We start from the raw sequence: 14737 nt of genomic DNA, 5'->3' as shown, positions 1-14737 counted from the left end.
TGTTCCCCCACCACTCGTGGCCTCCGGGGATAAGTGGGGCCGCCCAAGTCCTTGCCACCCTATAGCCACGGGCCGTGTTCCTCTGGCTGCTTTTCAGATTTTCTCGTATTTCGGTTTTCAGTAGTCTGTTTACCATACGTCTGGGCGTGATTTTCTTTTGTATCTCCTGTTTGTGGGAGACGCTGGGCATCTTGAATCTGTAGACTTATGTCTTCCACCAAATTTGGGGACGTTTCAGCCATTGGTTTTTCAGATCTTCACCCACGCCTTCCGTCCCCGGGAGCCCAGTGCTATGCTCGCCGTGCCCCCGACCTCACAGCGCGGGCAGGCACGCTGGCCCCGCGTCCTGCCTTGACTGCCTGCACAGCGGCACGTCCGGCTGATCCGCCTTCACCTGGCTCGCTTCCTCCTCCAGCTCCCTGTCCAGTCCATCCAGGGCATGTTTACTTCAGAAATTACTTTTCACTCTAGAGTTTCCATCGGGTTGTTTTATGTCGCTTGCCTTTCTCTGCTGAGATTTCCTCTTTCTCTTCATCGTGAGCGTATTTTCTCTTTGGTCACAAGAGCATGGTGGCAGTTGCTGGATTGAAGTCCGCGTGTCAGCTCCATCACCGGGGCTGTCTCAGAGCTGGCCTTCGGTGGGCGTTCTTCCCCTTGGGTGCAGGTTGTGTCCTCCCGTCTCTAATCTGAACAGCTGTGCCTCGTGTCCTGGATGGAGTGAGCTTGTCTCCGGTGGGTGTCCTTCCCCTTGGGTGCGGGCGTGTCCCTGTGGCTCTCACGTGGATGGCCACACTCTGTGTCCTGGACAGAGCGAGGGCGGTGCTGCGGGGACCCTGGGCTGTGTTGCGCTCTCGGAGAAGTGTTGCTCTGCAGGGAGGGGCTTGTTTTCGGGGTGGTGGTCTTGCCTGGGCTGAAACTCCAGCAGTGGCCGGAGGAAGCTGGAACGCGGCTGCGTCTGGACTTCGAGTTCCATCAGGACGGCGTTCATGTGAGGGTGTGGACCCTACTCCCCCCTTCGTTCCCAACGGCTGTGTTCACCCCTCTGTGCTCTGCACGGCGCCCACGGTCACAGCCGGACAGGACCCAGGGGTCTTGTGGGGTCTGCCCAGTAGTGGTCTTCAGATGAGCTGGGGAGGCTTGGCCTGACAGGAGCGCACACACGTTACCGGGAATGGACTCTGCCCAGAGTCGCACGGAGACCACGGTGCCTTGGCTGCTCGTGGGCTGACAGACACCTCACATTCAGGTGTCAGCTGTTTGGGTGTCCTGGGCGTGCGCCCACCCCAGAGCTGCCTGACCCTCCCACAGCAGTATTCGTCCCTCTGTTGCTTCCCTTTTAAATCATTAACGGCAGCTCCCAGGTGCGGGAGGGGTCACCATGTGTGGGGATTAGTAACTGGAAGCCCGCTGGAAGGATCCAGTGACGTGACACGTGTTCTATCACGCGCCCCTTGGTCATGGAATATTCATCACACTCGGGCTGCCGGAGCGCTCGGGTGGCGCCATCCCCGTGTGTCTGCGCTGGGGTGGCCGAGTGGCCGCAGTGACGTGAAGGGAGGGTGTGAGCACTGGGCAGGGTCCCCCGGGTGGGGTCGGGAGCCGTTGAGTCCTGTCAGAGGCCCGGCAGCCCGCTCGCTGTTGCCCACTTAGAAGCAGGGCTGCAGGGAGGGCGGGCAGGCGGGCGCTCCCGGCCCTGTGCTGGTTCACGGCGTCCGGCCCAAGGGCACGTTGGTTGCTCTGGACCTGGTGTATGGGTCCCGACCTTGGGATTGGGGTCTTAGCAGACGTGCTGAGTTAGTGAGGAACCCCAGGGAACTGGAAACCTCTGTCCCCACAAACACCTGCGCACGGACGCCCGTCCGGGAGTCAGGGTGTGAGGGGGGCTGAACCTCACTGATAGGCGGGGAGCTGCACACAGACCCTCGGCAGGCTCGCCGGAGGGGCTGCCGAGAGCGGGCCGGGCTCAGAGACGCCCATGGGGTGGCTGGTGTCCGAGAGGGCCTGGTGCCTTCAGCTCCGAGGGCCGAGGGGCTCCTCACAGCCGTTCAGGGCCAGCAGCAGGCCTGGGTCTCGTGGGGTTGGGCGGGAAGGGGCCTGGATGGCGAGGTTGCTGGCCGGCCGGCCCTTCTTACCCGGGAGCCGGAGCGGTGGGCCCGGTGAGGGGCCGTGCCAATCTGGACCTCCGCCCCGGCTGCCTGCGCTGGGCTCCCTGCGCGGCTGCAGCACGGGCCGAGGTGGACCTGCCGCTGGGGCGGCGCTGGGACATGGGCTGTCTTCCTGGCTTTGTGCTTTCTTGTCTGCAGCTGGCTAACAGGCTAATAGAAGACGAAGAAATTTTCCGTACCTTGATACTCTATGTTGAAATGATTATTCTTTTTTTTAAGTTTTAAAACTTTTCAGTGTATAAAATGCCAGGTAAACACACAAGTAGAGGAAGCAGTTCACAGAGCGCGGTGTGCCTGCCTCAGCTGCATCACCCCGACCGCCTGTCGTCCGCAGCCATCCTCCTGTGGGGCGCTGCCGGAGGCCCGGAGGCCGGGAGGCCGGGGCACCTTGCAAACGGACCTCACGCACACAGCGCGCCCCTTCGTGTGCACTGGTTGGTGGGGTCTGTACGTTCATGGAATTGTTCTGCCTGAATGCAGAACACCCCATCACCCCAAAATGAAAACCTGTCCCCAGCAGCAGTTACCCCCTTCCCCAGCCCAGTCCCTAGCACCAGGAGCCTCCTCTCTGTGTCTGTGGACTGGCCTGTTCTGGACGTTTCACTTCTATGGAATCACACAGTCTGTGTCTGACTTCTTTAAGTTTTAGCCGAACTCTTGGAGCTTTTTTTTTTTTTTTTTTTTTTTTTTCCTTTTTAGGCAAAATACATCTCTCAGTGTATTGATGAAATCAAGCAAGAACTGAAGCAAGACAACATCGCGGTGAAGGCCAACGCGGTCTGCAAGCTGACCTACGTGAGTACCGGGCCACCTGGCCCTTCAGGCTGGGTCTGACTCCACCGTCCCTCCCTCTTTCCGTCCATCTGTCCCACTGCGACTGGTGGACACCACTGGGGCACTCCGGGTGGAGGGAGAGGTGTGCTGAAGCCCTTGCCCCGTGACCCTTTCCCACGTGGAGGGGCAGGAGCGCCCCCTGCAGTCACAGCTGCCCTGCCAGCTGGGCCCTGAAGCCTGCCGGGGGTAGGGAGCTTCCTGGTCCAGTGTGGGGTGGGCCTGGGCCGGGCAACCTGCTCCGGCCTCTCTTGGTCAGAGAAGGGAGACGCGTGCGCTGCTTGGGTTTCAGCTGGTGTTTCTGTTTGCCAGACACTACTTTAGCATGTGTTGTTACCCTGTGGCTGTGGTTTTAAATGTGGGGACTCACTAGTCAGGAGCAGAAGTGAACCGCCCCGGGGCAGGGGGGCTGCTGGGGCCGGCGGCGCCCGGGCGTGTGGGTGAGGATCGCCCTTTCTCGCCGACAGCTGCAGATGCTAGGCTACGACATCAGCTGGGCCGCCTTCAACGTCGTGGAGGTGATGAGTGCCCCCAAGTTCACGTTCAAGGTGAGGGGAGCCAGCCTGCGGGGGCAGGGCTAGGGGCGGCGCCCGCCCTGGGGCAGAGGCACCACCGCCGGGCACAGGGCGACAGACACCAACCGCTGGTCCTCCGCGCTTCACAGCTACTGTTGTGCTCGGCGCCGGCACCCCTTACATCACCTTTATCTTTCAGTTTTAAGTAGGCCAGTGAGCTAAGGGTTTGTAGGATTGACTGTGTATTAATACAAATTAAAATAAATTTCTAACTTTTCCAAAAAAAAGACTAGCAGGCACTGACCCTCCCCGTCAGAGGCCACGCTTCTCACCATGTCCCAGGGCCTCAGTCACCTTGCAAGCGTTCTTTCTGTGTCGCAGGGGCCTACTCAGGAGCAGTTTGAGACGTTGCCTGCTGCTTACTTGGTACTGTAACAAACAGGCACATCTCTCGCTTTAGTAATTGCCCTGAAACGCGGTTTTCAGCGCCCACAGCCCATTGTGGGTTTCCTTGAATTTCCTGGGTTGGCTTAATTTTCCACGCACCGGCTGGGTGCCCGGCTGTTTCCTGCCTGCAGACCAGGCTCCGGCTCTTCTGAAGGACACGGTCATCCTGCCCGCCTGTTAACTGTCGGCAAAGAAAGGAAATGCCGTATTTGTCAGAATTGGCTGGTGCTCTGTGTGGATGTTAAAGTATCTCAGGCGCGTGCGAGTGTGACTGTAGGTGCCCCGTCAGGGGGCAGAGAGATGTGAGTTGAGTTTAGCCAGCACTTGTGATGGCTTTTTCCATCCCATGGCCAGGTGGCAGTGAGGCCGCGCTCGGTCCTGATGGACTGGTGCCGGCGCCACAGTCTCTCACCCTAGCACCCTGGGAGGGGAGGCCTTCCTCCTGGAGGCCCCATCCTGTGCTGACTCGTGATGGGGACAGCTGGGCGCTTCCTCCTGGCACCGGGTCCCATCTGGCCTCTGACACCTCCTTTTGTTCCACTCCCAGCGCATCGGCTACCTCGCGGCTTCCCAGTGCTTTCACGAGGGGACCGACGTCATCATGCTGACCACCAACCAGATCCGCAAGGTAGGCCCCTCGCAGGAGGAAGCACTCGGGTCGTGTTCTCCAAATGCCCAGAGATGATGGCGGAGGTGGGGTGTTGCAGGACTCCTATCTCGATTTCCCGTCTTGGCGTCGGAGGGCTGCCTCCGCATTCACTCCTCCTTCCTGCCCTTCTCCCCTTGTGGGGCCACCTGCTGAGGTCCAGCCCTCCTGGTGCAGGGGGCTGTCTGCCCCCTGGATCTTGTGAGTCACGCCACATGGCCTCTCAGCCCCGTGTGTTTTTATGTCACAGTGGTCTCTGGGGAGCACTGAGTAATAAGTGTCTCCTTGGCCCCAGTGTACTTTGAACATCTCTTGTTTCCCACCTTATTGCAAGTGGTCGGGGGGGGGGGGATTTGGTGTCAGAGGTACCCTCTCTCAGCCCAGACCACGCATCAGAGCCTGTGAGCTGTGGTTGCTTTGCAGGTGACCTGGTGACTGGGCTCCTGGCAGGCGCTGCGGGGCAGGCAGGCTGCTTAGGGACAATCTGAGTGTCCCCCATTTCTGCAAGCTCCGTGGCAGCACCCAAGGCGCCTGCCGCTGCCCTCTGACCCTTTGTAAGTCACACTGTGCTGGGGGACTTCATCCTGTGCCCTGGTGGCTTTGTCTCCTCAGCCTGGGCTGGAGTTAGTTTAAAAGCCTGTATTTTCATTTTGTTACTGTGGTCTAGAAGGTTGACTCTTAAAATACCTTTCGGTGTATCTCTTACCACATATGTAAGGTTTGGGGAGGTTCCTTAGGAAAATCTCTCCCCAGAGCAAGTGTGTGACGCACACAGTCCCCTGCTAGTGAGACTGGGCTTCCGCGGTCAGGTTTGGTGAGGGCACAGGTGAGCAACGTTGGAGGTCAGGGCCGGTGCGTGCTTCTCGCGGCTGGTTTTCCTGCTCCCCTGAGGGCTGAAGCTCAGGGCGAAGCTTCTTTCTGCTTTTGGGAGGGGCCCGAGGAGTTGTTCCTGGCTCTCCTGGGGGAGATAACCCGTGGAAACGGAGGTTCCAGGGTTCTACTCTGGGGGCTCCCCGCCATGTGCCATTGGGCTCTTGGGGCTGGCTGGCTATACCTTCTCAGCCCAGGGCTCCTCCAGTGGAGCCACCTGGGGCCCGTGGGTGGCACCGGCTCTGCACAGCACACCCCTGGGACGCGGGTGTGGCTCTCCCCTTACGGCCGTGCCAGGCTTTCTCTGTGATGGCACGTGGGCCTGGCTGCTCCTTGTGAGTCCTCGTCCTAGCCCGTCTCCCACCCCAGAGCAGGCCTGGCGGGCACAGTGGGACCCAGCAAGGTACGTTCCTCGCCCACCTCTAACCCTGTCCCTCCCTTTCCAGGACCTGAGCAGCCCCAGCCAGTACGACACTGGCGTTGCGCTGACTGGCCTGTCCTGTTTTGTTACCCCAGATCTTGCCAGAGACTTGGCCAACGACATCATGACACTGGTGAGTCTGTGAGTGCGCCCGCCCCCTTGGCCTTTGCTCCCCAGTGTGCCAGGGCCGCACAGGTACCCGGAAAACTGAAGTGGTGATATCACACAGAGAGCCTTGGGCATGCGGAAATGACCTGGGTCCCGGGCGAGCTGGGCACCGCGTCTTCACCTTCTCCGGGCACCTGGTGGGCCCTGCATTCTTACTTCACCTCCTGAGCCGGTCCTGTGAGGGCGGGACGGAGTCTGGCCGGGGACTGTTACCCAGTCTGAGCACGTGACTTGCCGTCTACGTTTTTGCTGAGTCGTGGCGGTGCGGTAGCGGTCCCGGCAGGTCAGGGCGGTCCTGCCTGCCTGCTTTGACCAGGGCAGGGCGCCTTTTATTTTCACCAGAGCACAATTTGACTTCTTATGGCTCAGTCCACCCGGAAGGCAAAAACCCCAGCCAGCCCTGGTCTCCGGGGTGTGCAGAACCTTGTTCTGAAACACGGACATCCTCTTAGAAATCACGGCCCTCACCTTGGTGGGTCGACTGCACGCTGTGTTCTCCAGGGCTCTCCCCGTCTGGCCGCATTAAGTAAAGCAGTGGCGTGGAAGGGAGGTGTGTTCCCCTTGGGAGGGCTCTGTCCGGACGTGGCCTGTTTGCTGTGCAGATGGTCAGGTCTTGGCTGGTGGTCTTGAAAACTCATGCACTTGGCTTCTAGATCAGGGCCAGCACAGCGCGGCCCAGGCCACAGCCAGTCGCCGCCTGTTGTAGATGGTTTTGTCCACCCGCGGCCCCGCGCCTTCATCCCTGCAGTGTTTCTGGGCTGCCCACCGTCAGGCCCCCACCAGGCAGTGTGTGGGCCCGCGTGCGTGAAAGCGCCCCGAGCCCTCCGGGGTGTCAGTGAGCTGCTCAGACCGTGCTGGTGCTGGTCCTGGGGTGGGGGCAGGGCTCCCCTGGGCCCTGCCAGGTGGGCAGCGTGCATTCCTGGCAACGAGAGGCCCTCCTGGCCAGAGCACAGTCCCGAGGGCGGTCAGGAGCTCCAGGGCCCCAGGTTGGGGTGCAGGGGGTGCTGAGGCCTGGGCGAGGGGGGCCTGGGACACCCCTCAGCATCTGGCTCTGGGGACAGGCCTTGGCAGGCCAAAGAGCTGGAGGCTGTCTCCATTGTGACCTTTTATTTGGGGTCTCTGTCCTTCCTCCCGTCGCTCAGGGGCCCCAGTTCATCCAGGAGGCAGGTCTCAGCCTCCGGAGGGCAGGTTGGAGTCACAGACACTGGGAGGCAGGTTTCGATCCCGGCCAAGACTCTGTTGTGTGATCCTGGGCTCAGGGGGCAGTGGAGTAGGTGTGCGTGCTGGGCTCCGAGCCAGGAGCCAGTGAGCTGGAGAGAGGGTCGTCCCGGGCGCTGGAGGTGAGCGGGGAGGCGTGGGGCACGGCGGCTTCATCAGGGAGACTGACGGCCCTCTGCCCCCGCAGATGTCGCACACCAAGCCTTACATCCGGAAGAAGGCGGTGCTGATCATGTACAAGGTGTTCCTGAAGTACCCCGAGTCGCTCCGCCCTGCTTTTCCGCGCCTGAAGGAGAAGCTAGAGGACCCCGATCCTGGTTTGTTGATTTGAGTCATCAAGGGGCAGACGCAGGGCCGAGGGGCTCTGCCGCATCTGTGAGGGCCTGGTGGAGGGTGTTGAAGGGAGGAGTTGAGGGGCACAAGGTTCCGGGACCCTGTCCTGGAACCTCCCCAGTAGGGCACCTCTTTACCATCTGCCACCACGAGATGCTGGATTCACCTTCTTTCCAGTAGCCCTGGGACCCGCGGCTTCTCCAGGCAGCCCTGGTTCTGTTAGTTGGTTCAGGATTTGGAAACCAAGACCCGGGTACAGGGTGTGCCCGCTCCTGCTAGGGCGTTGTAGCCTCTAGGCCCTCAGCGGACAGTACACTCACACCGTGGGGCCCTCCTGTGGGCAGGGGCGAACAGAGCCGTTCTGCGGGTGGGTGTGCTGCGCCCAGAGTCACTTTGATCCTGCTGGGGACACACCCCGAGCGGGTGGGTTTGAGCCCTGCCCACAGGCCATGGCACACCCTGGCCCAGGCAGGGCCCCCACACATGCGCTAGCAGCCTGCTGAGGGGGCCCCCCTCACTGATGGAGGCCCCTTTCTTCTCAGGGGTCCAGTCGGCGGCTGTCAACGTCATCTGCGAGCTGGCCAGACGCAACCCCAAGAACTACCTTTCCCTCGCCCCTCTCTTCTTCAAGCTCATGACCTCCTCCACCAACAACTGGGTCCTCATTAAGATTATCAAGCTGGCAAGTGACCTGCTCGTGCCCCCCCCCCCCGCCTCCCGGAGGGCTCCAGGGCTGTTGTGAGCGCGCGTGGCACACGGGGCCAGGCTCCAGTGACCCTGGCATCTCTTGTCCCCTAGTTTGGTGCTCTCACCCCCTTGGAGCCAAGGTTGGGCAAGAAGTTGATTGAGCCTCTCACCAACCTGATCCACAGGTAGGCCCTCGGTTCCCAGGGGCCCTGTGGCCTCAAGGGTAGGGACGGGGGCTGCCGCCACAGAGGGGCCGTGTGTCTGGGCGGACTCTCCCCTTCATTCTGCGAACAGCAGAGTTACAACAAGGTGGAGAAAGCTGCCCCACGCAGCCCCTGGTTCCCTGGTAGACCCAAGGGGTCTAATTGAAGAGCTGTGTCTCACTGCCCCCCCCAGTTCTGGGGTGTTCTAGGAGTGTCCATGCTGCTTTGGGTGCCTATGGTTGAATCCTGGGGGCCAAGCATTGGGTGCTAGGGAATCCTGGACTGGGGTCCTCTGGGCATTGGGGGTCCTGGGGGCCTTGAGGCCGCGTTGGATGTTAGAGCTGTGGCTGCTACGGGTGAGGCCCAGGCCATGGGCTGGGCCCTGCCATCCCCTGGGGTTCAGTGTCCAGGCTCACAAGTGGGTCCCACATTAAAAATAATTATATATATCAGGTGTTTGGGTTCAGGATGTTGTTGGTTTTAAACAAAGAACCAGTCACCAGGCTTAGGATGTAGCTGCGGTTTTCAGAGCGTCAACAAGAAGCTGTCGGCCCCGTGGTGGTTCCCGTGGATGGGCTCTGGTGGCCTATGCTCCTTGGGGCTCACTGTGTCCGCACCCTCGGGTTTGGGTGATGTGGGCCCGGGACTGTCACCAGAGAACGTTGGATTGGAGTAGATGGCCTGGTGCCCGCCCTTGGTCTTCCTGGGCTGTGTCACTGCTGCCCCTTGGTGACCCCGGGGGCTGGCGTGGGTCACAACCACCGTGTTCAGCTCGCCTGCACACAGCCACGGCCGACTGACCCGTCCGGGGAGCCAGGCGGGGTGGTCTGGGTGGTAGAGGCATGTGGGGAACTTGGCTTTTCTTCACAGCTGTCAGAGAATTGGGAGGTTAGGGCGTGGGCTGCAGTGGCAGAGCATTCAGGCAGACTTTGGGGGTGAGGAGGAGTGGGGGTGAGGAGGGGTGCTTCTGTTCCTCGGGGGATTCTGATGGCCGTGCTGACCAGGCCAGGCCTAGGGGCATCACCTGCGTGGCCCTCCCGTGGGAGGCTTCACGGCTCAGTTGCCCTGACGACTGCGTTTTCCTCGAGGCGGTGCCCCCAGGGGTCTTGGTGAGATAGGAGGCAGGTGGCCTTGTCTTCCCTTTCCTCTGTTTCCTCCTCTAGCACGTCTGCCATGTCCCTCCTGTATGAGTGCGTGAACACAGTCATCGCAGGTGAGCGCCCAGGGTTCCCTGACTCTGTAACGGGCGGCTGTCTCCAGCAGGGGGTGCTGGTCCCCGTGTGGGGCCAGCACCCCGAGTCAGGCTTCGCGACCTCCTTCCCACCACAAGCGCCAGGCGTTGACTCCCTCCAGGGAGACGCACGGTGGCCCAGCCTGTCCGCAGTCCCTTTGGAAGCCCCCAGCTGGCCCTGGCTCCAGCGTTTTTCCTGTGCCTTGGCGTCTGCCACACCCACCAGCAAGACCCATCTTCTTGAGCATTTCAGAGCAGATCTCAGGCATTGTTCCACTTCCCCTGTGAAGTCTGAAGTGTAGACCTACAGCAGAGAGCCTTTGCGAGCCTTAGTCAGCACACGCTCCCCAGAAGGTCTCCGTAGAGGCCGTTAGTTGGAGTTGGCCTGCCTGGGTTGCGTGTCCCTGCAGCCCGGGTTCTTGTAGACGCGGGGAGTTACTGGCAACCTGAGGGGTTCGGCTTCTTGCTGCCTGCCTGTCCCTGCCCAGGACTGTTGGGATGCTCCTTGCAGGGCCACAGGCAGTGTCAGGTTCAGCAGTGCAGACGACACTGGCCGGGGGTCCATGCTCGTGACTGCTGTGCGGGCCACGAGCGTCCCTGAGGGTCAGCGACAGGAGCAGGGAGGGAAAGGGCAAGCATGGGACTTGGGGGCGGCCCCTGTGTCCAGAAAGGTCCGTGGGGCAGACCGGGGCATGGCAGAGTGACTCATGGCCCTGGCGATGGCTGGAGTGAGTGGGCATGCGGAGAGGAGGCGGGGCTGGTCCTCCTTGGGGCCCTTGGGCCTCAGTGGGCTGTGGCCCATGGACCTACCCTGGACTAGGACCCCTGGTGCCTGGGGACTCTGCTCTGCTCTGCTCTCTTGGCCCCAGAGACCCAGCCTGGTTTCTCACTGGGGTCGGTCATGCAGGCACCTCTGCCTGGCAGGGCTGAGACCCCAGTCTCCAGGAGGAGAGGAGGTGCCCATTTGGACCCCATGTCTGCACAGGCAGTATAGGGATGGGAGCCCCAGGTCTGGTTCTGGACACCCACCTCCCCAGGCTAGCAGTCAGACCTGCTGTATTAACCCGTTGTTCACAATCAGTTCCCACCAGTGCGTTTCCGGCTCGGGTCCCTCCCCTGGGCCCAGAGGCGATGCCCCCGGTGGACATGGGTGCGGGCTGTGTGCGCCGCGCTCCTCACTGACTGCTCTGTTCCAGTGCTCATCTCCCTGTCCTCCGGCATGCCCAACCACAGCGCCAGCATCCAGGTACGACCGTGGGCCCTGCTCCCCTCTGCCCAATTCTGACAGATATTGGCCCACCCTTAGCCCTGGGAGGGTGCAACCATGGCCCCGCAGCACATGTCTGAAGGGTGGACACGTGGCGCCCGCCGCAGCCCTGGCGCGTTTCTGTGGGCCCTGTCTGCGTCGATGTCGGGCGGCCTGCTCTCTGTACTCAGCATGGACGGGCACCCCTTCTCTGTGTAGTGGGTGCTCCACCAGCCTCTCCCCTGCCCAGGCACCTGGGGCTGCCCCCTCTTTGGCCTCAGTGCTCCTTGCCTCCCTCTCGACTGACCGCCAGGCCCTCGGGACTCGGGGGACGGGTGTGAGGCAGGCCCGGGCTGGCTGGCTCCACCGCTGGTTTAAAGGGCATGACCAGTGTTCTCCCCACTCGGCAGCTCTGTGTTCAGAAGCTAAGGATACTAATAGAAGACTCCGATCAGAACCGTGAGTCCTTCTCCCTCCGAGCCCTGCAGTTCCTGCAGCCTCAGCTCCCATGAGTCAGGCTCTTCCCTTCCTGGGCGGAAGGCGGGTACCAGGCTTACCGACAGCTTCCTCCGTGAAAACTGCCCTTGGTCTGCGTGACGGGCTCCTTCCTGCTAGCGTCTTAGCCTGTGCTCAGCCCTGTCCAGCTGGCAAGGTCTTCAGGCACTGGGCCACGCGCCCATTGCCACGGGGAGGTGGGAACCCAGCCGAGGTCCTTGGAAGGCCCCAGCTTGCTCTTTGAGCCCCAGCTGCAGGGAGGAGCCGGGGGAGGGGCTGATGTGAAGGGAGTGCTCAGACCGGGAGGGGCACAGCAGGCAGAGGGGGCGTTCCCACGGGGCTGCTCTGGGCTCCCTGAGGTTATCAGACAGGGCGGTGCACGGTGCTGCTGGTACTGCTTTTCGGTAACTTAACAAGCTATGTGGGCTGCGGTCTCTGCCGTTGTAGTGCAGAAGCCGCCTGGTACGCACAGGGTAGGTGACAGATGTGTCGCGCCCATAGACCTCCTTACAGAAGGCGGGCTGTGGCTGGACTGGGCCTGCAGCACACTAGCTGCTGCTGGTTTAGATGATCGTGCCTTGGGGCTGATCGAGGTGGGCAGTGGCATCTGGTGCCCGAGAGACACGTGCCAGCGGTGCCCAGGTGGTCAGGTCCGCGCAGCAGGCTGGGGCTGCAGGCCTCGCTCTCTCCTGGCCACATCCAGGTTTAATGGTGGCCCCCTGTCCCTGCAGTAAAGTACCTGGGGCTACTGGCCATGTCCAAGATCCTGAGGACGCATCCCAAGTCTGTGCAGGCCCACAAGGACCTCGTCCTGCAGTGCCTGGACGACAAGGACGAGTCCATCCGGCTGCGGGCCCTGGACCTCCTGTACGGAATGGTGCGTGCCCTCCCCCCAGGCGCAGCGGCCCCCGCGTGCCCAGCCAGCCCCTCCCTCACCAGCCCCCGCCCCCAGGTGTCCAAGAAGAACTTAATGGAGATCGTCAAGAAGCTGATGATGCACGTGGACAAGGCCGAGGGCACGGCCTACCGCGATGAGCTGCTCACGAAGATCATCGACATCTGCAGCCAGTCCAACTACCAGCACATCACCAACTTCGAGTGGTGCGGCCCAGCCTGGTGGGGGCGGGGGGTCCGGGGGGGAGTAGGGGGACTACCAGCACGTCACCAACTTCAAGCGGTGTGGCCCAGCCTGGCAAGGGCGAGGGGGGCGGGTGCCCCGCTGTGTCCTCATCTCCTCTGTCCCGCAGGTACATTAGCATCCTGGTAGAGCTGACTCGGCTGGAAGGCACCCGCCATGGTCACCTCATCGCCGCGCAGATGCTGGACGTGGCCATCCGCGTGAAGGCCATCCGCAGGTTCGCCGTGTCACAGATGTCCGCGCTGCTCGACAGTGCACACCTGGTGGCCAGCAGCACCCAGCGCAACGGCATCTGCGAGGTGCTCTACGCAGCCGCCTGGATCTGCGGCGAGTTCTCTGAGTGAGTGGGCACCAGCGGGCCTCCTGCTCCGGTGGGGGCGGGGGGTGTACCCACAGACCCGGCCCTGGGGCCTCGCGCTCCAACAGCTGCCATGCCAACTGGCCGTGCCTCCCCCCCTCACCTGCTTTTTGGGACAAAGCTGCTCTCACCACGAACGCTTCCTATCACGAGAACCAGTGAGAAGTCTGTGTGACCTGGACCCACCTCTGTCCCCCAGACGGTTGGGTCTGTTCCCAGCTGACCTGTCATCCTTGCACGTTGCTGCCACGGGTTGTTCCTTCCCAAACTCATGCTGTTAATTTGGTTTTCTTCTCTTTTTTTCTCAACTTTTCCTGTCCAGTTGTTCCTGACCGTTGTGTTTTTCCCTCAGATCCCTTCCCTCAGCCCCTGGCGCGGAGGGGAGGTCTGGGGGAGAGGGACGCAGTGACCACTGCAGACCCTGGAACAGGTGCTCACCCCCCCCCTTCTCAGGCACCTGCAGGAGCCCCAGCGGACCCTGGAGGCCATGTTGCGGCCCAGAGTCACCACCCTGCCAGGCCACATCCAGGCTGTGTACGTGCAGAATGTGGTCAAGCTGTATGCGGCCATCCTGCAGCAGAAGGAGCAGGCCGGGGACTCGCAGGCGGCCCAGGAGGCCACCCAGCTCCTGGTGGAGCGGTTGCCCCAGTTCGTGCAGAGTGCAGACTTGGAGGTCCAGGAGCGGGTGAGTACGGGCCCGTCAGCATGTCTCAGGGAGCCGGTCAGCCCCCGGAGCGCTGGCTTTTCTCTTCCCAGGAAGCAGCTCAGCAAATGCTTTTTTGTGAATGCGCCCCCGCCCTGGAGCATGGGCAGTTTCGGAGTCAGTGTCCCAGGGAGGCCCTGGGTGGTCGTCTGCGGGTGGAATCTAGTGAGTGGGCGGAGAGGCAGGAGACAGTGAGCAGATGGAAGACCCTATCGGAGTTCGTGATTGGCCTGACTCCGGGATCCATTGCCCAGAGCAGGAAGTGTCAGAGGTGACAGGTGTCCGGAGGGCACTGGACGGGTGGTGGCGGAAAACTGATTGTGGGGAACTTGAGGTGTTAACATTGGCATTGGTGGCTTGGCATCCTGCTCTTTGTGCCCTCTGTGATGGGGGGTCTTCAACTACCCAGACCCCCACCCCTCGCCAGCACTCAGTGGCCTGGGCGCCCCTGCTGTCTCAGGCAAGTGTTGACTTGAGCCTGCCTGCTGGCTGGGGGCCGTGCTCTGGCGGAGCCCAGGTGCCTCCTGGAAATAGGCACTGCTGGTCCTTGGGGCAATTGTCATGTGGGGCGGCGCTCCCTCTGCCCCTGACCTCTCGTCTTCCACGTGAGCCTGTTTTTATGTCTTCCTCGTAAAGGAGATTGCAGCTGGGCTGGTTTCTTCCTGGCTGGGGCCTGCCCCAGCCAGCGGCTCCTTACGGAACCTCCTGGTGCCACTTTGGCAAGGAGGAGTGGGGTGTCCGCACAGTCTGAGCAATGCCCCCAGTGGCTGAGTGGCCTTCAGGGCTGGTGCTCTGATTCCCCCTTGACTGCCTCATGGCCCCGCAGGCATCCTGCATCTTACAGCTGGTCAAGCACGTCCAGAAGCTTCAGGCCAAGGACATGCCGGTGGCAGAAGAAGTGAGTGCCCTGTTTGCTGGGGAGCTGAACCCTGTGGCTCCCAAGGCACAGAAGAAGGTTCCAGTCCCCGAAGGGTGAGCCGTGTGACCCATCAGAGGACACAGCCAGGGGGACAAGAGGGCCAGTGGGATCAGAAGGACATCCGTGTGAGAAGCAAGAGGGTT

General features: G+C 61.7%; 1 protein-coding gene across 2 annotated transcripts in view; it reads left to right on the top strand.

Annotated features, from left to right (window-relative positions):
• Positions 1-14737, top strand: part of AP3D1 (adaptor related protein complex 3 subunit delta 1) — a 34752-nt gene that overhangs the window by 9332 nt on the left and 10683 nt on the right. For both annotated transcript variants that reach the window (XM_031438057.2, XM_031438056.2), the window contains exons 2-16: positions 2865-2960; positions 3464-3544; positions 4506-4586; positions 5921-6028; positions 7469-7598; positions 8157-8296; positions 8413-8486; positions 9668-9717; positions 10932-10981; positions 11392-11440; positions 12208-12353; positions 12429-12577; positions 12724-12954; positions 13426-13657; positions 14502-14647. In XM_031438057.2, coding sequence (XP_031293917.1) covers positions 2865-2960; positions 3464-3544; positions 4506-4586; positions 5921-6028; positions 7469-7598; positions 8157-8296; positions 8413-8486; positions 9668-9717; positions 10932-10981; positions 11392-11440; positions 12208-12353; positions 12429-12577; positions 12724-12954; positions 13426-13657; positions 14502-14647 — 1763 coding nt within the window. The remainder of the gene's footprint in view (positions 1-2864; positions 2961-3463; positions 3545-4505; positions 4587-5920; positions 6029-7468; positions 7599-8156; positions 8297-8412; positions 8487-9667; positions 9718-10931; positions 10982-11391; positions 11441-12207; positions 12354-12428; positions 12578-12723; positions 12955-13425; positions 13658-14501; positions 14648-14737) is intronic.

This window comes from Camelus dromedarius, chromosome 27, assembly GCF_036321535.1.
Source record: "Camelus dromedarius isolate mCamDro1 chromosome 27, mCamDro1.pat, whole genome shotgun sequence".
NCBI classification, from domain to species: Eukaryota; Metazoa; Chordata; class Mammalia; order Artiodactyla; family Camelidae; genus Camelus; species Camelus dromedarius.
The sequence above is the reverse complement of the archived record's forward strand: the minus strand, read 5'-3'. Positions and strand labels throughout refer to the sequence as shown.